Source organism: Hibiscus syriacus, unplaced genomic scaffold, assembly GCF_006381635.1.
Source record: "Hibiscus syriacus cultivar Baekdansim isolate YM2019G1 unplaced genomic scaffold, ASM638163v2 tig00002237_pilon, whole genome shotgun sequence".
Taxonomy (NCBI): Eukaryota; Viridiplantae; Streptophyta; class Magnoliopsida; order Malvales; family Malvaceae; genus Hibiscus; species Hibiscus syriacus.
Window position 1 is genome coordinate 7,941,339 of NW_024061918.1, and position 22,102 is coordinate 7,963,440.

General features: G+C 34.7%; 1 protein-coding gene across 1 annotated transcript; it reads left to right on the forward strand.

Annotated features, from left to right (window-relative positions):
• Window positions 1-2,290: 2,290 nt before the first annotated feature.
• LOC120142806 (malate dehydrogenase, chloroplastic-like) lies at window positions 2,291-4,715 on the forward strand. Its single transcript, XM_039157304.1, has 3 exons — window positions 2,291-2,388; window positions 3,234-4,515; window positions 4,580-4,715. Exon 2 carries the CDS (start codon window positions 3,272-3,274, stop codon window positions 4,505-4,507), a length of 1,236 nt encoding a protein of 411 aa, XP_039013235.1. The 5' UTR covers window positions 2,291-2,388; window positions 3,234-3,271; the 3' UTR covers window positions 4,508-4,515; window positions 4,580-4,715.
• Window positions 4,716-22,102: the final 17,387 nt, after the last annotated feature.

A 22,102-nucleotide genomic window follows, 5' to 3' on the forward strand; every position in this document is an offset into this window, starting at 1 on the left:
AGGTTAGGCCAAAATTATGCTTACCTCCTCGAACACTACTAAAATAATATTTCACTAATAGAGGAAATATTACAAAGAGAGAAAGAGTACAAATAGTCTTTAATAGTGAAGAAGGCTTATATTTGTGGGATGCTAAACTAAGGAGGGGGAGGGCTCTATTTATAACAAAAGAATTTCTCCTCCTACTTATACACAACCAACGTGGGATTTTGTCAAAAAACCAACATGAAGAAGGGAATTCATGTGCAGAGTGAAGGTGATCATATAACGAGTGCTTCTTCTCCAGCTCCAGATGTGCTTTTCGCGCGGCTTCTTCAGACGTTTATAAAGCAAAATCTACAATCTACAAAATACAAGAATCTCTTACAAGGAGATTCATTAATGGAGTTTAAATTCATAACCTTTCACCATGTTTCTGGGCAGTGGAATAAGGAGGCTCATTAGCTAGCTAAAGTATCAAAGATAAAAATTATATTAGAATAATGAGTGTTTATGATTATTAAATATAGAAGTCTTTTACGCATCATTTATCACCGATTTATACCATATATTTATAAGTAACGTACAGGATGAATGGATGTATGATTTTATGTTAGTGGTGAATTTCTAAAACTTTAGAAGAAAATGATATTATAAAATTCTAGATGAGAAAAAAATAATTATAAATATAAAATATAAAATCTATCTAAAATATATGATAATTTAAAATTTTTATTGGACGATTATACTTAGTTCATCCTTACTTATGTATATTATCTTTTTTATATAAATATTTAAAGAATTTTTTAATCAAAATAAATATCTAAAGTTACTATCTTTTTAATCTAATTACTTAAATATCATTATTTTTCATCTAGATTCTTAGAAATTGACACTTAGTATTGATTAAAAAACTACGTTAGGTACCTATGAAAAAGATAATATATTTTAAGTATATATTTCAACTAAAAAAATATTTCAAGTATTTAGATAAAAAATGATATATTTTAAATATTTTAAATTAATTTAAATATTTAAATGAAAAAAGTAATATATTTTAAATGGTATAAGCCTTGATGGTTATTATGTTTGTTTGAAGGATAAATTACAAATTTGATAACAGAATTTTCATGTGATTCTTATTTTACTCACCATACTTTCAAAATTTTCAATTTGCACACTCAACTTTTAAATTGCTCATGTTTTGGTCACTCAACCGTTAAATAGCTAACGGTGTTATGACATGACAATCTCAACAAAAACAACGTCGCTTGCTATCCTACCAAAAAAAGGGTAAATTACAAATTGATAACTAAACTTTCATATAATTCCTGTTTTACTCACCATACTTTCAAGATTTTCAATTTGCTCACTCAACTTTATAGATTGAGTTTTTTTTGCCACTATGACGGGGTTAGACAAAAGGACGAACGGCAGAGGCAGTGATGGTGAAAGGGCAAATCGATTGGGTTTTGGTCGGAAAGGGGAGAGGACTTCAATGATGGCGGTTATGAGATGAACGAAATGTCGAGGTGCCCGAAAATCGATGAAAATCAATGGAAGCTTTGGTTTCCCGACGAACCTTCGACTGTTTCTCTACGACTAATGGTGGGGAGCCTTGACGACCGACCACTAAGGTTTTGATTCAGAGGCGATGCCAATGCTGTTGGAAGTGGCAGTGGAAACCACTGTTAGCTGGAGATGGGATCGACGATGAAGGCAACGGTGGACGATTGTTGATGATGAGAAGTTTAACAACAAAGTGAAGAAAATTGAAATTTTTGAAAGTACGGTGAGTAAAATAGGAATCATATAAAAGTTCAGCTATCAAATTTGTAATTTACCCTTATTATTATTATGTGGAAATATGATGGCATATTTAAAATAAAGATATTCCGCGTTAACGAGTTGTTAGTGATATAACAGTAAAATGACAAAAAAAGTTCAATCTATAATGTTGAGTGATCAAATTGAAAATTTTGAAAGTACAGTGAGTGAAATAGGAATAATATCAAAGTTTAGTTACCAAATTTGTAATTTACCCTTGTTTGAATGAAACCAACGTATGTTAAAAAAATGGTAGGAAAAGGCAAGCAAACAAATCTTAGCCCTAAAAAGCAAAAATTCAACCATCGGCCACGATTTCTTCTTGGCAAGCCAACAAAACGTGAGAAATCTAAAATGAAATCAAACGCTTTTTGGTAGATTCTTTCCAGGTAGTGGCGGTGTATTCGGTAATAGAAAAATAATTGAAAACTCTATTGCAAAAGGAGTAGGTGAAGTCGAAATTTTTGGTGCTTTATTCGAAGTTCATTGGAATTCCCTATAAACACTATTACCGGAAAAGAAAATCCCATTTCTCTTGTATATCACTTTGCTTCCCTTACCATCTCTTTTCAGATCTCTGAGGTTCGTTTGTTTTCCTTTTAGTTTTTTTTTTAATTTTCATTTCGTGTTGTAATTCTTGAATTCTAAGTTATGGATTTTTTTTTTATTAATCTGAGCATTAACTGGGTGCGTTGTTGTTTGGATTTATGCTATCGGTTGTCATTTCTTTTATAAAGCTTGAAATTTGGAAAACCTAGGTTTTTTTTTGTTTCTCTTCCTTGTTCTCTTATGATTTTTCTTTTTCTTTTCTTTTCTTTCTCTCTTTCTTTTTTTTTTATTTTTTATCATAATCTATGCATTGAATCATCTCATTTCTTTCTGTTGCCTGAGTAAATCTCTGGGAGCAAAGATGAACTTTTGTTGATTTCCAATGATTTGTAAAAGAGGAACCTCAGTATTGAATTTTCTGGATTCACCATTCTAGATTTGCGGATTATGGTTAAGGGATATTCCATCCCATTCACTTGATTGTATATTTCAAGTTTGTGAAACTAATGTTAGGAATGTGATTAATAGAAATAATTTGTTGTAACTAGCACCAAGTTATATGGAATATGTTTCCGGATTTTATATGGTAACAAGGCTGATATGTATTGATTTGTAATTAGTTGTAGACTATATAAATGGGATCTCGGTTTTTTTCTAATCAGCCTGTAGGATTTAATCTTGGTCGACTTGGAGTTTGTGTAAGATGAGGATGGCTCGTTTTGCTTTGAAATGGACCTTGATATGGTTTTCAGACTCTGATTTGAAGGCATAATAGCTCTATCTGTGTCTTTACTACTGAAAATAGGAAATGTAATTTTGGTTTAGTGTGAGTCATGCAGCTTGTTGATTATAGTACCTAATATCTGGTTTCCTAGTAGGTTAGGCTGTGACGCTTTTTCCTGGTCTATTGCGTTACATGGCAACATCAGCAGCTACATTCTCCATTGGGTCGAATGTTTGCTCTAGAAGCAGGGGGAGGCCACTTCCGCAAACTAAATCTTCTGCTGTGAAGTTCGTCTCACAGAATTCAGTTGCATGTTTTAGTGGCCTCAAGGTGGCAACATCCGTAGGCTGTGATTCAGTATCCTCCTTCCTTGGAAAAGAAAGCACTGCAGCTCTTAGAGGCTCGTTTGCACCGAAAGCGCAAAAACCAAACCAGAGGTCTCACTATGGCTTACAGATTCAAGCATCTTACAAAGTGGCAATACTTGGAGCTGCTGGAGGGATAGGTCAGCCTCTGGCACTTCTAATCAAGATGTCCCCATTAGTTTCGGCCCTGAACCTCTACGATATAGCAAATGTCAAGGGAGTTGCTGCCGATCTCAGTCACTGCAATACTCCTTCACAAGTTCTGGATTTCACTGGTGCTTCGGAATTAGGAAATTGTTTGAAAGGTGTGGATGTGGTGGTTATTCCTGCTGGTGTTCCTAGAAAGCCCGGTATGACTCGTGATGACCTCTTCAATATCAATGCCAACATTGTTAAGACTTTGGTTGAGGCCGTTGCCGATAATTGTCCCAACGCCTTCATCCATATTATTAGCAATCCAGTTAACTCCACGGTACCAATTGCTGCTGAAGTTCTGAAACAAAAGGGCGTTTATGATCCAAAGAAGCTCTTTGGTGTTACCACATTGGATGTTGTGAGAGCCAACACATTTGTGGCTCAGAAGAAAAACCTTAAGCTCATTGATGTCGATGTTCCTGTTATAGGCGGACATGCTGGTATCACCATTTTACCCCTGCTGTCAAAGACGAAACCTTCTGTTAGCTTTACAGATGAAGAAATCAAGGAATTAACTGTCAGGATTCAAAATGCCGGGACGGAGGTTGTAGAGGCAAAGGCAGGTGCAGGGTCGGCTACGCTGTCCATGGCTTATGGCGCTGCAAGGTTCGTGGAATCATCCCTTCGTGCTCTAGATGGAGATGGGGATGTCTACGAGTGCTCTTATGCGCAATCAGATCTGACTGATCTTCCGTTCTTTGCATCCCAAATCAAGCTGGGAAGACAAGGGATTGAAGCACGGATTCCATCTGTCCTTCAAGGTTTATCGGAGTATGAAGAGAAGGCCTTGGAAGCTCTTAAGCCTGAACTGAAGGCTAGCATTGAGAAGGGAATTGCATTTGTGCAGAAGCAACCAGTTGCTTCATAGAACTCAAAAACCTTTCGAAGCTCTAAAACCCTCATTGAAACCATGCTTTAAGAGAGATAAACCCTGCATAAGAAGAACCTTCAGTTTTGTAGAATGGAAGTTTTTTAAGTTTCTTTTTCTATTTGACGATCTCTGAGTAAGAAATTGAAAGGGTATTTTCATGTTTACAGATGAGAAGATCATTTCTGAATCAGAATTTGTAGTACATTTTGACAGTTTTGAAATAACATGGATCGTGAATTCCATTGATTTTTATTAGTGTGTCAAAAGAGTTTTGAATAAATTAATTTATATAAGAAAAAGCAACGACGACTACGGGTTCGAATCTAAGATTTTTAAAGATGATAATTATTGGGTTTAATATAACAGCGTGTGTCTAGAATCCAAGAATTTTAAAGATATAATCTCTCCTTTGGTTATTGAGTTTAATATAAAAATTAGCGTTGTTTAAAATTCTATTTAGTTAATTTAAGTGTCTAATGCCTTCAATATTAATGCGACATATATTGTTCAAGTGTCTCGATTATAATAGATAGAAAAATTTGTCAACTACACAAAATGTGACATACAATATTTTTATAAAATTTAAAAAAATATTTTTTTATAAAAATTTATGAAAACCTCAAAATATATTTAAAATCTAAAAAGTCCCAAAATCTTTGACCCTAAAACATTCACCCCATCAATCAGTTATCCACTGTTGACGTTACCCTCATGACTGCCTACCTATTCGTAGTTAACTACTCACCCATTGTTTGCCGCCAATTCTAACTTCAAATCTTTAAAATCCTTAAATCGTTGGTCTTTAAGCTCATTAAAATTTTTCTCTTGTGCTCGTTAAGAAAACTTGTTGCTCAACTCATTGCTCTTTAAGAAAACTTGTTGCTCAACTCATTGCTCTTTAAGCTCTTTTGTCATTAAGCTCGTTACTCGTTAAGCTCGATGTTCATTGCTCGTCTCGTTGTTTGTTAAGCTCACCGAAATTTTTACCTTATTTTCTTAATTATAGATAAAATCTACTAATAATATATATAAAATTTAATATAAACACAAATTAATAAATTTAACCAAAAATTTATCAAAAGAAAGTATGAAGTAATTTTAAAATCTAAACTCCAAATTAACAATCCATAAATACATTAAAATAATAAATAAGGTTCGATTTTTAAGTGTATGAAATAATTTTTTAAGATCTCGAGTTGGACTTTGCTCGACTCAACTCGTTAATGTATCGAGTCGACTCAAACCGAGTCGAATTTTTAGTGAGCTTGACCTAGTTAGATTGAAATTTTTATAGGATATTTAATTTCTATATCTATTAATGTAACGTTTAGAGAAATGTTGCGCAGAAATTATTTTGAGTAAAGATATAAAATTTCTGTCATTATTTTTATATATTTTATTTTCCTTATTTTCATAAGTTATCAACATAATTTTACTCAAATGTAATAGTTTATAAAACATCATTTTTTCTAAATTCTTTAATCAAAACCTTCGAATATAAAATGTGATGGTTTATAAGAAATTTTATTTATTTAATATTTTATGTCAAATTATTTTTTAACAAGTAAATCAGAGTAGGATGGATATCACTTTCAGTTGTTTTCTATTTCAATTGCAAAATTTCTATAAGTATACTCCGAAATTTAGATGCCTTTTCAAATTGTTTGCTTATTTTCAGAGGAAGTCATTTGGTCTTACGATTACGTGTTATGCCAATTTCTTATCGGTGAAATAGAGGTAAAATGAGTGTAATAATGTTGGCGGTTAAATTAATTTGAAATATATGATAGGTGAAAAATTATTTAGAGGTTTATGATATTTGTTATAGTAATTGAATAAAATATATTTTTATCAGAACTTGTTACGAGATATGACATGTTTTAATAAAAAAAAATATTTCATTGGAACTCATTACTTCTACATGATTATTAAAACTCATCATCTCCATCTGATAAGTTCTAAATCACTATAACAAATGACATAGATCTGTGTATAATTTTTCACTCTCTGCAATTTCCTAATTCTTTTCCTACAACAATACATTTTTTTTTTAAATTTTGCCTACAAATATTAAGGAAGAAAGCACGTCAACTAACCAATTGATTGATAATTATGTCGAAACGTTTTTAAAAATAGAAGATTATATTTTTAAAGTCTCGTTTCAAATATATATTGATATAATTTTATTGGATCAAAGTTTGACATTTTAATAAAATTAAAACAAAAAAATATAGTATACTTATCGAAAGAATGGATTTGAGAGTTGATTTTGTGTAGAGAAAGATTAACATCTCACAACGCTTATATATATATACACACACGCAATCTTTTCTTTCTTTTAGTTTTGTCAATGACGACAAGAAACTAATATTTTTCTTTTAGTGTGACCCTTCTATTTAGAAAACAAACTCAATGTGGTCCTTTTACAATGTTTTTCGTCATTGACCGCTATAGTGTTGACATGACAACTCACAGTATTGACGTGACAGTGTATGATGCTGATGTGACATTCCATTGTGACTGATGATGTGATAGATGACATGACAGATGAGCTAAATTAGTTTTTTTGTTTTATTCAAGGGCCAAATTGGTTTTTTTAAAGTTCAAGGGCTTGTTTAAATTTTAAAAAAAGTTATTTTAAATTTTAAATATAAAATTATTAAAATATTCAAAAAATTAAATATAAAAAATACTAAAAATAAAAATCAAATTATTAAAAAAAATTAAATTTTCATATTAAAAATATTAAACTATTCTAAAAAATTAATTTTTTTGAATTATATCATAGGTTATAAAATGCTAACTTATAAATTATCAAAAAAAAATTAAAAAATATATTTTTAAAAATATATTACACATAACATATACATGTAATATATAGACATATCATCGGAAGTTATAAAAAGTATTTTTACTAGATTAATCGAGACTTACAAAGTTTAAATTAGTCGAGACTTATAAATTTTGAATTAGTTTACTATGTATTCTTATTATATTTTATGTCAAAACTTTTTATATAGTTATCTTTTAAATTAGTCAAGACTTACAAAAAAAAAAATTTAGGAAATATAATACAGTTTCAACTAATCTAAATATTATAAGTCCACTAATTTAAGTTTTATAATTCTCGATTAATTCAGTAAGAATAATTTGTATAAATTCCGATAATATGTATATATGTTACATGTATATGTTAAGTATAATATATATATATTTAAAATATTTTTAAAATTTTTAATAATATATAATTAATTATTTTATAACCTATTATATATATTCATTTTATAAAAAAATTATAATAATTTTAGTATTTTTTAGTATATATATTCAATTTTTATTTTTAGCATTTTTACGTTTATTTTTTATATTTGAATAAGTTTACATTTATAATTTAATTTTTTTTTAATTTTTTTTAAATTAAAAAATCATTTGAACTTTTAAAAACCAATTTGGCCCTTGAACAAAAGTAAAAAAAGAAGCCAATTTAACCTATTTACCATGTCATATGCCATGTCATCAACCACATCAGACTGCCACATCAGACTGTGGTTTGCAACGTCAACATCTTGCACTACTACATCAACACTGTAACAGTTAATGATAAAAAAATGTTAGTCAAAGGACCACATTAAATTTGTATTATTAGTTAGAGGACTACATTAAAAGAAAAAATAGTATGATAACCACATTAATTTTTTTTAAAGTAAAGGGGCTTGGGGGGGGGTGTTTTTTGCCTTTCCAGTTCTAGTGATAAGGTTTGATTGGATAAGGGATAAGGATGGCGTGGTGATATGATTGGGTGAAGGAGTTTCAGTTGTACTTGAAAGTTGCGACGGCCAAGGGAGGCTGAGTTACGACGACTAAAATACCATGGTTTGACAGCTGGAAGATTACGGTTGTTAGGGTTTGTTTTTTCTTGGGCTATTTGGTCCTTGAACGGTTTGTTTTGTGTTGGATGTATTTGGGCTACTAAGTATTAGTTTGTAGTGGCTTTGACTGGGTAGCTTTGAAATTTGGGCTTAAATGAACTTTTTGACTTTTTTTAATTTTTTTTCTTGAATGTGTTGATCAGGAATAAAAATAGGCTAAACAAAGTGGCTCTGATGGATAAAAAACTAAATGGACTAGAACAAAAAAGTGGGAAAAAATAAACCATTTTTTTGTTTCAAAAAGGAACAAAAAGAAATTAATGCATATTAAAACCAGTGGGGAACCAGACACCCCTAGTATCCGCTTGCAAGTAGGGAGAAACCTAAGCCGATGGAGAATAAAAATGACAAGAGCTTCATCAAGGTTGTAACCTATATTCGAAAGAGCATCAACATAAAAATTGTCTTCATGATAAGTGTAATAACTCATTTTCGTCAGAGTCTTATATAATATAATATAATTTTTAAAAATATTTTTGAAACATATAATATATAGCTTTTAAAAGATGGTTTTTTAAAACATAGTTTTTGAAAAATTGGTTTTTTGAAATTTATACATATTTCACTTTCTCCATTACCAAGTTCCTTCATTCAACTGCACTTTCACTCCCTTCTGCCCTATCAGAAGCCTCGACTTAGAGTTAGCTTAATCTGCTTCTCTTTGGATCTGGATTTTTACTTTTCTGGTTTGCTTGATTTGCTTTCTATATTTCTTGTGAGAACTTCTTTTTTTACTTTATTTTGAAATTATTCTTCCTATTTGTTCTTTATCTAAGTTGTTACTCCAGTCTCTCTCATAATCTTTGAAAAATTCCTATTATTGTTAAGTATATTTGCGTTTTTCGAGTTTTTTTTCTCCTCATATTTTTTGTATTTTGTGGGGTAAAAGATTATTATTTTTGTTATAAATTGTAATTAATTATAGTGGTTTGTAATTTATTCTGAGTGTTTTTGGTTTCATCAGCTTAGATCCAGCTGATATCTACGCCGATCTATTTTCTTTTCCTCCAATTTCTTCCTCCTTTTTCTCTTTGCATTCATCTCCTCTTCTTTTTACTTCTTTCACCTCTAATTTCTGCAATTTTAAAAGCTTAGATGAACTAATTGAAGAACAATAACCCAGATTCATTTTCATCAAGGCTACTCTCTAACCCATTCTTTAAAACTGCCTCTAATATATTTTGCTTCTGTTTTCTGGGTTTTAATTTTAGTGTTGGGTATCAAATTAAGCTGAACTTCAGCTGATCTTAGCACTGTATATAACTTCTGGGGTAAACTTCATTTTCTTGAACTTGATGTGTTTTGTATTAGCTGCTGTGCTGCACAGCAGAATCTTTGCAGGAAAACAATCTTGCTGGAAAATAGCAACTACTCCCTACTTGCCGGCCAGGTACATATAGTGGTTGGCCAGGTATTTAAACATTCTATGCTACTTTTATAACTATTCTGATCGCGTGTGTTGCATGTTATTCCGCTTTCTGGGTTTTTTTTCTTGGTTGATTCGGCCTGGTATTTGAATTCCCGGTGAGAAAAGCATCCTAATTGTAATCTAGTTTTGATTCTGTATTAATAATAGGTGTATCTCTGTGTTTGTTTAGTTTTTTTTATTTTGGAATTATCACTTACTACACGACTATAATCATTATCATATTAATTGATATTAAATTAAAAATCTTTTTAGGGGTATTATAGTGTTTTACGAAATTTACCTTAAAATTGTTAAAATTGTTAATAAACTTACTTATTATCTTTATTAACCTAATTACTAGCAATAAACATAGTATTCAATTCAAATTTTTCAAAAAAAGGTTTTGAAATTGACAGTAAACATTTGAACGTTTTTTTATTATAAAATTACAATCAATATTATTCTTTTTTTCTTCCCTTTTAACACTAGGCTTCTAACAATTAAATATATTCAAAAATTTTTACCCCCACATAATAATAAAAATCAATATTTTTCTATTTTCTCCCCTTTTAACATTAGGCTTTTAGCAATAATAATAACAATAATTTTTATATAAATTAAAATCCTATTAAGTAACCAAATAGACTTCTTAGTACCCCTCAATTCTCTAGCATTTTATTGGTGCATCTTTTGTCTTTTTTGGATTCCTTTTTTCATAGTTCATCATAGCCTCGGCTATAGATGATTACTTGAGGTCATGTCCTTCTTTTAGATCCCATAGGGCGTATAGAGGGTGGGCTCGACAGAGTGGTGTCAAAGAGACTAGACTTAGAGTTTGTACGTTGAATGTAGGCACATTAAATGCAAGGCTGCTGGAGCTGACTGACGAACTAAGTAATAGGAAAATAGATTTTGCATGTATTCAAGAGACTAGGTGGAAAGGGGCTCGCGCCAGAGAGTGTAACGGGTACAAGTTGTGGTATTAAGGCGTTGATAAAACTAGAAATAGGGTGGGTATCTTGGTATCCTCTAGGCTCAAGGAAAATGTAGTTGAAGTTTGTAGATACTGTGATAGGATCATGATGATTAAAGTTATTATAGAAACAGAAGTAGTGAATGTCCTTTCAGTGTACGCCCCACACGTCGGCCTAGGGGAGGGGGGAAAACATTGCTTCTGGGATTTTTTAGATGATGGACTTAGGAACATTCCGGAGGACCAAAGAGTTTTCATAGGGGGAGACTTCAATGGACATATAGGTAGTGCAATCGACAGGTATGACGGTGTTCATGGGGGTTTCAGTTTTTGGAAGTAGGAACGAGGAGGGACGTACGTTGCTTGAATTTGCTACTGTACACGATATGGTGATCACTAACTCCTTTTTTAATAAGAAAGATGTGAACTTGATTACGTTCCATAGCGGGGGACATTGTACCCAAATCAACTACATCCTGGTTCGAAATCGGGATCGATGGGCTTGCATTGACTGTAAGGTGTTCCCTGAAGAGGCATATGCATCACAACACAGATTGTTGGTTTTGGTGTTCCGCATACGCTACGAGCGAAGCACTCATAGGAGGGCTAAACTAGGTAAACCTAGGATCTTTTGGAAGAACCTACATGGAGCTACAGTGGATGACTTTAGGAGTAAGGTTTTGTCTAATACAGGTTTTGGAACTACAAACTCAAATAATGCAGATATTTTATGGAAAAATATGGCAAATTCCATCAGAGAGGTGGACAAAAACCCTCTTGGGTTATCGACAGGGAAGGTCAAGGAACATAAAGAATCGTGGTGATGGAACGAAGAAGTACAAACTAAGGTGAAGACAAAGCAAACTTGCTTCAAGGAGTTTCTACAATACAATGACGACGTAGAAAGATCGAGAGCTAAACAAAGATACAAGGAGGCAAAGCGGGAAGCCAAGAAAATAGTGGCTAAAGCAAAGGATAAGGCATACGAGGAAATGTACAAGAGATTAGAAACCAAGGAAGGACAAAACGACATCTTCAGGCTTGCAAAATTCAAGGAGAATAGGAAAAAGGATCTAGGTAGTATTAGGTTTATTAAGGATAACAATGGTGTTCTTTTAGTGAAAGATCATGATATTAAGAGAGTTTGGGGTAGTTACTTCTTTATCTTATTTAATGACGGTGCCTCTCCCTATAGAGATAGTATCATTGATGGGTAAGCCGACCATCATACTATGGCCAATGACTGCCCTACAAGTAGGATTGGGATTGAGGAAGTCAAAATGACTCTTAGAAAGATGGGGAGGGACAAAGCTGTCGGTCCAGACCAAATGCCTATCACTGTGTGGTTGGCCCTAAGAGAAGAGGGAGTTAAGTGGTTGACCCACATCTTTAATATTATATTAGAGACTGCCAAGATGCCAGAGGAGTGGAGAGAGTCTACGATGATACCAATCTATAAGAATAAAGGAGATCCCTAATGTTATGGTAACTACAGAGGTATTAAACTACTCAGTCATACCATTAAGCTATGAGAAAGGGTGATAGAGGCTAGGTTGAGACATGTTACTAGGGTTTCAGAAAACCAATTTGGCTTTATGCCATGCAGGTATACTATGGAGGTGATTCATCTACTTCGACGGCTTATGGAGAAATATAGGGAAAAATAGAGATCTTCACATGGCGTTTATTGACCTTGAGAAGGCGTATGATATCATTCCCCGCGATACGATCTGGAAGACCTGGGAAACAAGACGGATCCCAACTGCTTATATCCGGGTGATTCGTGATATGTACTGTAGATCTACTACTTACGTCAAGACTACAGTTGGCGACATCGAGGCTTTCCCGGTGAAAATTGGACTCCACCAGGGGTCGGCTCTTAGCCCTTACATTTTCGCCTTGATTATGGACGACATCTATTGTGCGACACCAGAAGGTGTTTCATGGTGTATGCTTTTCACTGACGACATTGTCCTAGTTGCTGAAACTAAAACTGAGTTGAATAGTAGACTGGCTACCTGGAAGACTACTTTTTAAGAAAAAGGTCTAAGGATCAATATTGAAAAGATAGAGTATTTATGTTCAAACTTCAGTGGGAACCAAAACGATGAAGATGTAGAAGTGTGCATCGAAGGACATGTTCTCCCCTCAAAATATTGTTTCAAGTACCTAGGGTCTATGATACATAAAGATGGGGGTGTAGATGATGATGTTACACACCGTATAAAGGCGGGATGGCTAAAGTGGAGAACTGCTACTGGAGTTTTGTGTCACAAGAAGGTGCCTCTAAAACTTAAGGGAAAATTTTATAGAATGACAATAAGACCAACGTTGCTGTATGGATCAGAATGTTAGGCAATCAAGAAGGGTCACGTAATAAGGATGGAGGCCGCAGAAATAATAATGCTTCGATGGGCATGCAGTAGGAATCTGTGGGACATGACACCAAACTCTGCAATTAGGATGTCCTTGGGGGTGGTGTCTGTATCTGAAAAATTGAGGGAGGGAAGACTACAGTGGTTTGGGCATATCCTTAGGCGAAAACCATCGGATGCGGTCAGGAGGGTAGAGTCGATTACAGTCGATGGTGCCAGAAGGAGAGGACGACCAAGGAGGAAGTGGGTAGACTGCTTGAGATCTGATTTGAAGGATTTAGCACTTACAGAGGATATGACCTCTGATAGGAAAGTATGGAGACTTAAGACCAGGGTAGCTGAGTAGTGTGGGTTACATCCATAGGGTGTAGCATCTCTGTCTTATGTTTAATGCCTTTGTAGTAATTTTCAATGACTTCTACTTTTTATATGTTTCTGTCATTGGAAATTATGAAGGCTTAGAACTAGGGTAGCGAAGTAGTGTTGCCTTAGTTTACATTTTAACTCATTTGACTTTATTCCTTCTCGTAGCTTGCTATCGCTGACTTCTGTGCATCATTCTCTTCATGTTTTCTCTTTCTAAATTTAGCCGAGACTTACGTTTCCGTCTATATGCAGAGATTTTTACGCAGAGATTTATTTGCAAGGATTACTTACCCTTACAGACGCGCATATGAAGATAGCATATGATTACTGTTTAACTATGTATTTATTTATTTATACATGCATTGTATTTTATCTTTATTTTTAATTTTCTGACTGCCAGAGGTCTTCCACGGAAGTTGCTCTCAACCTGGCGTTGGGAGAAGCCTACTACCCTACCTCCCCCTTACCCCATTGTATATGGGAATAGTGTTTTGTTGTTGTTGTTGTTGTATTAGCATTTTATTTTCCATTTTTATATTATTATTTTATATTATTATTTTATATTATTATATTTATTTTATTTTTATTATTTCAGATCCAAGTCCAACCTGGTCCAACAATCCAAGGAGCCCAGTAATGAGCCCAACCGGGTGGGCAAGCCGACCTGGTGAGCCCAACAAGGCTAGGGTTTCAACATTAGGTAAAGGTGCCAATAGGGAGGCATCGAAGGGAATAAGAGGACCACTTGCTGGCAAGGGAAATCATGCGCCAATAACCTGTCGATATTTCCGTACGAACAACCCAAGGAATGACCTCGAAATAATTTTTGGAAGACATAACAAACCAAAATCGCACCAAATCGGAACAAATCAATGGCCGAATTTCAAGGAAACAAACAACAACCCACAACAACCAGAGTAAGATGGGAACGGGGAGAACGACCTCGAAACAATCGAAACAACCCCGACGGGGGGTCTATAAACACCTGCAACCAAGAGCAATCGACACGCCAAGCAATAAAAGAAATACATAACAAAAAAATATTTCCTTCAAGATCATCTGGAATACTTTGAGGAAAGCGAAAGGAGTGTTGTCGGAGAATAAGGGACGTCAGAAAACCAAAGGAACGCGTCGAAAAGAAGGTAAAACCTGAGTCTTTTTGCTTAGATTTATGCATTTTAGGGGTGAATTTGAGTGATTGGGGTTCAGGTTTGGCTTCGGGGTGTTAAGGGGAGTGTTTTGGGGTAGTTTAGGATTTTTCGACCACCAGAGGTGGTGGTCGGAGCTGCAGTCCGGGCGGTGGGGTGATGAGAAGGTTGGTGTTTGGCCGGATAAGAGAAAGGAGGAGAATGTTTAGGAGAGGACTTTTGTTTTTTTTGGGAGATATGTTAAAAATGATTTTTTTTTAGTTTTTGGGGTTTATATAGCTGAGGGACTATAGTGTAAATAAAAAATAATTTAATTATTTTCTTAGTCCCTCTAACTTTGAAATGTAATTCATTTTGGTCACCTATTGTAATTTGGCTCTGAGATTTTAAATTAATTCAATTTGGTCCTTGTTTATTTTTTATAATCTTTGCAATTTAACCCCCAACCTCTGTTTTTTTATCCTTACATCTTTCAATTAATTCAATTTGATCTTTTGTTTCCTTTTTTAATTTAATTCAATTAATTTAAATTTTCTATTATTTTCTATTTAATATTTTATTTTATTTTATTTTAATTATTTATTTACTTTATTTTAACCCTAATGCTAGTTATTTTATTCTGTTATTTAACATTTTTTTTATTCTTTTAGGGTCAATTTTAATCGGTCAAAGGTAAGTAATTCGAATCGAAATTTTAAATTTTAAATTAGCTTGTAATTTTCGCGATTAAGACAACTGAAAAATGAAACTGGTACCGAAAGGGTACTACAAGGGTGCTAATCATTCCTTAACTGTAATCGACTCCCGAATCCAATTCAATTATTGTAAAATATCAGATAAGGTAAAATGGTAAATTAAGGTATTCGATCAACCTAATTTTAAATGATCGGTGACGACTCCTCACATAGAAATTAAGTTAGAACCCGATTTCGGGCCCACCCGAGGGACGGTTACGACAGCTTAGCGACTCCACTAGGGACGGTAAGTGAGTCAGGCCAAAATTAGCTCCTGGTTGTCTTATTAAGCAAAAATTGTAAGTATAAATTTCAATTTATCATTTCGATCCTTATTATTTACATTCGATTATTTTTCAAAAGAAATAGTTTTACTGGTTTTTTTTTAAGGATTTCAGTTTTTCAAAATTTTATCTCAGGCTCTATACCCGAGCTCCAAACCCTTTTGTAAGTGGAGGTAAAAGTGACACTTTTCGTGAGAATTTATTCTCCGTATAGGCCTAACAAGTAACCTTTGAGATTCATATACCTTATGTCTTCGTTTGAATTTATTCTGCGTACAAACGTAAGTGAATGTGTCCTCTCGAGTTTAAATTGGTCCACACAAGCTTTTAATGGGCTTAGGACTAAGGGTCTGGCAAGCCCAAGGGGGCACCAACAAGGAGAACTCGGGTACCTTTTTAGAACCTAAACTGGGATGCTACAAGGAATTAGAGCCCACCCCAAAACTTCATTTCAAAACCTAGGTTGTTTGAGTTATTCCCTGCTTTATTTTCTATTCAAAGTATGTGAACTAGAAATATATACGGTTAGGATTTATTCAAAAAAATTAACATGCGGGATAGAGATCATGTCCGAGTAGGAATAATAAGCATGTGGGGTAGATATCATGCGAGGTAAGAATTTTTATTTTTCATTATTCTTTTTATTATTTTTATCTTACTAACTTGTTTCCCTTCCATTTTTTGTTTTCTTTTATTTTTATCATTCACATCATTTAAAAGAGGTGTTGATCTGTAAAAAGTGTTTGTTAAACCTGAATAGTTTGCATTAATGGACAAAGGGGTTGTACTACAAGAGGTGAAAAATATAGAGGTCCGAATATGGTCAAAGAAGACTCAGAGGGAAAAGGGAGACAGTCTGCAAGGTAACTATGTGTCAGACCTGGTTGGTTATGCTTCTGTCATCCTTAAACAGAACGACGATCAAGAGTTGTGGAGCATTTGAGGCAGCTACAAAAATGAAAAAAACTAAAGATTCTACCAATGGTATGGTGATATCGCACATCTACTATATGTCAAGATAGGCGAACCCCTAGTTTGAGCCTTGGTGCAATTTTGGAATCCGGGGTACATCTGTTTTACATTCAACCAAGAAGACATGGTGCCCACAATTGAGGAGTATACTACTTTACTACATTGTGAAGGAATCAGAATGGACTGAGTCTACACCAAATATATCAAGAGTCAACCTTTCAAGAATGGAATGACAAATGTTAGAGGGGTAGATGAAAAATGGGCAGCTGACCAAATTCAGTACAAAGGTAAAGGAAAAGGAATTGATTGGACCCACATCAAGAAATTAATGAAGAATCATTCAGATAAATGGAAGGTGATTGTTCTTTTTTCACTGAGTATCTATGGCTTGTTATTTTCCCTAAAACTTTGGGATATATCGAGGCAGCTATGGTGGAACTGTTCGAACAACTGCCTAAGAGAGTGAACCTTGCACTAGTAATCTTAGCTGAAATGTTTCGTTCACTAAACCATTGCAAAAGGACTATCGGTAGAAGATTTATAGGGTGCACATAACTTCTTCAGATTTGCATCCATAGTCACTTCTAGAAGCCTGATGTGATTTCTTACCGCCGATTCATCACTGCTTACTTTTATTTGGAGGAATTCCTTACACAAAAGTGGCGAGAAGGCATACCGAATGAAAATGGGTAAAGGTATTCACACACCTTCAAGATATTGAAATTGTCTGGAGGGCCCCTTGGCTGACCCATTGTGGCATCCTTTATAGATGTGGAGACTTAGGAATCACAATGTTACTTGGATTATGGGGAGGAGTAGGTTATTCTCCGCTTTTGGCACTTCGACAGTATGAGGCACATCAATTTTTCCCAATTACACATGAAATATTTGGATCAGAATTCGCATACCATGAGGATAATTACAAGAAGAATGTCAAAGATGTATATGAGTAATGGAAGAAGATATTTTGTATAGATGTCGTAGTGGCTAAAGACATGTTTACTCCAGATTATTTAGAATGGCGGAAGCTAAGGAAGAATGACATCGTTCTCGTACCAGATCATGAAGATACTTGGACCATGGAAGAGCATCTTAAATTAGTTCCCTCCGAATTAGAGATAGCAAAAAAGAAATTTGAAGCTTAAAAAGAGGAGTGGAAATAAAGAATAAGGGAACTCAAAACTGAAAGATTCGAATGAAAGTTAGAAGCCGATACTCAAAAGAATCGAGCAGACATGCTAGAAAATGAACAAAAGAAAGTTTGCTTTGAGTTGGAAGATTTGAGAAAAAGGTATCAGGAGCAAGTTCAGAATAATTCCAATTTGAAAAGATCTTTTGAATATTGGAGAGGTGAAGCCAACAACCTAAAAAACAAGTTCGAGGGACAAGATGAAAGAGAGACACTGAAAGAATAGTTAAAGACTTCCCAAAGGTGTTTGTTAGAAAGCCAACACCAGAACAAACGGTTGAAGACCAAGGTATCTTATCTCGAGAGGTCCTTTCAAAGACAACAAGAACATGCTGCAAACAGATAGCTGAATTAGAGGCCATTATTGATAAGTTCAAGAAGCAGGCAAGTGAGCTCTAGATAGTTCCTTTTGGTGAAGGACTTAAATGGCATTTTTATTGGGAGCAAGCTCAGCAAAGGGAAAGCTAGAGATTTGGTTATTCGAGACTTCTTAGAGCAAGTACAGAAAGTGGCACATCACTTGCAGGGTTTGGTGAGAGAAGCTGGAGTGGTTCGACAAGGTATTTAGCCGATGACAGATGAAGGAAGAAGACTTGTCAACCTATTAGAAGTCGTTCAGGGTGTAGAGGACTTAGTCAGGATGCACTTTGAGTTGTTTTGGATCTCCTAGAAATAACACTTTTGTCCCAATAAAGATTATTTATAATAACAGAATGTTTATGGATCAGTGCCTCGAAATTTTATGCATCATGCATTCTTGCACATTTTACAATATTTTTTCTTTTACATTTCTTTATATTCACATTAACTAACATAAAAATGTCTCATCAAAAAATGAACAAACACTAGAGATAACACCTCAAGCATTGGACACACCTTATCCTTACAATACCCGTTCAAAAAAGAGGAAAATGGAAGCTAAGATTACTCAACTTGAAGAGAACATGCTGAAATTACAAAGGGAGCTTGAATAAAAAATAAGTCAGAATAATCAAAGCACTTTGTAGTCAATCACTAAAAGCTAAGAGTCTTTGGTTGATAAAATCATCGCAAAGTTATCTGGCTTGAATCAAGCAAGTACTCCTAGGGCAGGGACATCTAAAGGAGTAAATGTTCCACCTATCCCGCAGGTGGTTATCTCACCAAGAATCTTATCAGAACTTCAAGGAGACTCATCCGCTGTGAAAGAAAAAGCTTCGTATGCTGTAAAAGTACATGCTTCTGTATCTAATCCCCAGAATAATCAAGATGACTACTGTATACCAGATTTTGATGAAGAGGACAAGGTAAAGAAAATGGAAGAAAATATCAAGCAGTTAGAAGACTAGATGAAAATGGTTAGAGGGGACAATGACTATTATGGAGTTGATGCTTTGGAATTAAGCCTAGTACCAGATTTGATTATTCCACCTAAATTTAAAGTCCTAAACTTTGAGAAGTTCGATGGGAATAGTTGCCCTTCAGCTCACATTACCATGTTCTATCGAAAGATGACACCAACTTCTGATTCAATGCTTCCAGGAGAGTTTGGCAGGTTCAACTATCAGATGGTACAATCAGCTGAACAACTTTCACATTCGGACATGGAAAGATCTCGCCAAGTCATTCTTGGAAAAGTACAAGCATGTAAATGATATAAGGTCGGATTGTGTTATGCTACAAAGCATGGAAAAGAAGCATAACGAAGGTTTTTGATAGAATGCACAGCGATTGAGGGATTTAGCTGTGCAGGTTCATCCGCTAATTGATGAAAAAGAGACAAGGAAACTCTTCGTACATACCTTAAAGGCTCCTTACTTCGGGCATTTGGTTGCAATTATGTCCGGAAACTTCTCCGATTTGGTTATGACCAGAGAGATGATGGAAACAACCATTAAGAAAGGAAAGATTTAATGAGGTGAGTCTAGCAGAAGACCTCCTATAAAGAAAAGAGAAACATAGATCAATAACATCAATGCTTTCAACACTAGAAAAGATGTTACGATATCCAACTCAAAACCAACCGCAGCTGTACCATTAGGTACTTCTAAACAAGACTCAAGGGAACCAATGAAAGAAAGAGAGAGGGAACATTTCGATCCTATTCCCTTTATTTATAAGGAACTTTATCAACAGCTCTTTGACACGCACATGGTGTCACCTTATCCAGTGGAACCTTTAAATCCCTCATACACCAAGGGATATGATGTAAATGCACATTGTGAATATCATGCTGGAGTTCCGGGGCATGCCATCGAAAACTGCCTTGCCTTCAAAATAATCATGCAACGGATGTGCAACTGGAACTGGATTTATTTTAATAATTCAGAATCACCTAACGTTACACAAAACCCTCTACCTAACCACCAAGAAAGTGGAGTTAATGCAATCGTTGAGGAGATGGGCAAGAGAGTTAAACCAAGCGTTGTTGAAGTAAAGTCTCCTCTAGCTTGGGTATAGAGGCAGATGGTGAAGGTATAATTGCTTGCATCACATTCTAGCACACCGAAATACAAAGGTGTTAACTATTGCTGTTATCACAATCAAGAAGGACATGATGTGCAAGAATGTTCAAAATTTAAAGCTTTGATCCAGCTCATTATGCATAGAATAGAGTTGGAATTCTACGAGGAAGTCAAGCAAATTCCAGAAGCAGATGTTTGTACGACTGGAGATTTGTCTGATAGGGGATATGGCATGAGCCGTCATTTGATAATTACCCCTAAGGCAAAAGAAACAGATAAAACACCAGAAAAGGTAGTGATAATGGCACCAAAACCTTTTGCTTACAAGGACAACAAACAAGTGCCTTGGAAGTATGAATGCCAAGTGAGCTCATTGAAAGAAGATTTTAATAAAGTGGGGCATACTATTGGGAAACACTACTCCCAAAAGTCTAACTTACCCTATAGACCATTTGAACTGTTCAAAGGGGACACACTAGCAATAAATGAGCTAATAAAAGAAGAAAAGGATGTGGAATTCCTAAAATTTCTAAAGCACAGTGAGTACAACATTGTGGAACAATTACATAGCCTACCAACACGTATTTCAATATTGGCACTACTGCTAAGTTCAGAGGCAAACAGAGAGGCACTACTAAGGGTCTTAAATAAAAAAATTATGCCATAATACATACAAGTCAATAAGATGGATCAACTGGTTAACAACATCCAAGATGATAATCTCATCTCATTTTTCGATGATGAGATTTCATCCGAAGGAAGAGGTCGAGCTAAAGCATTACACATCACCACTCATTGCATGGGGTATGCCTTGTCAAGTATATTAATTGACAATGGTTATGCCTTTAATGTAATGCCTTTGGTCACCCTTAAGAGGTTATTAATCGATACTTCCCACATGAGAACATGCCAGAGTATGGTTCGAGCTTTCGATGGGACAAAGAGATATGTGATCAACAAAATTGAAGTACCATTGACTATTGGGCCTGCCACTTATAACATAGAGTTCCCAGTGATGAACATTATGCCTTCTTACAACTGCATTTTAGAAAGGCATTGGATCCAACAAGCCAGGGTAATACCATCAATACTACACCAGAAAGTCAAGTTTGTTATCGACGAGACTCTAATAATCATTAATACTAAAGATGATATAGTGGTGAGCGTAACCATTGATGCCCCTTGCATATATATGAATGAGGAGACTTTAGAGTGTTTTTATGCTCTTTGGAGTTTGTTATTACCATATTTGTGGCTGAGGGGGGTAAGTTTTTCTAAACTCAGGCTCACAGAATGCACAAAAATGGAAATCAACCAGACTTTGGAGAGAGGTGCAAAGATAGGAAGAGGCCTTGGAAGTTATTTGCAAGGAAAAGTCATCCCCATTCTTCCTTTTATCAAGTTAGATCAATTTGGGCTCAGATTTTAGCCCAATCATCAACAGAGAAGAAAACAGATTTAAAAATATCAAGAAAGAAGAATGCCAGATTGACCGGGGAAAAAATTCAAGGGGAGCCAATGTCCTTTCCTCCCCTTCATAGAACATTTAGGTTTGATGGCTATGCTTTTGAGAAAGAAATGATGATAACCCTACCTGATATAGAAGAAGCTCTGAAAGACTTCAGTATCAATGCTATAACAACGGATAACACTGAAGACATGGATAGATCTGGAATCTATCATTTACTGCCAGGGTTCGTTCTTAACAACTAAAGAACTACCTGTGGTTTTCAAATGTCTTTCAGAGTAATACTCAAAATTTCCCTATTT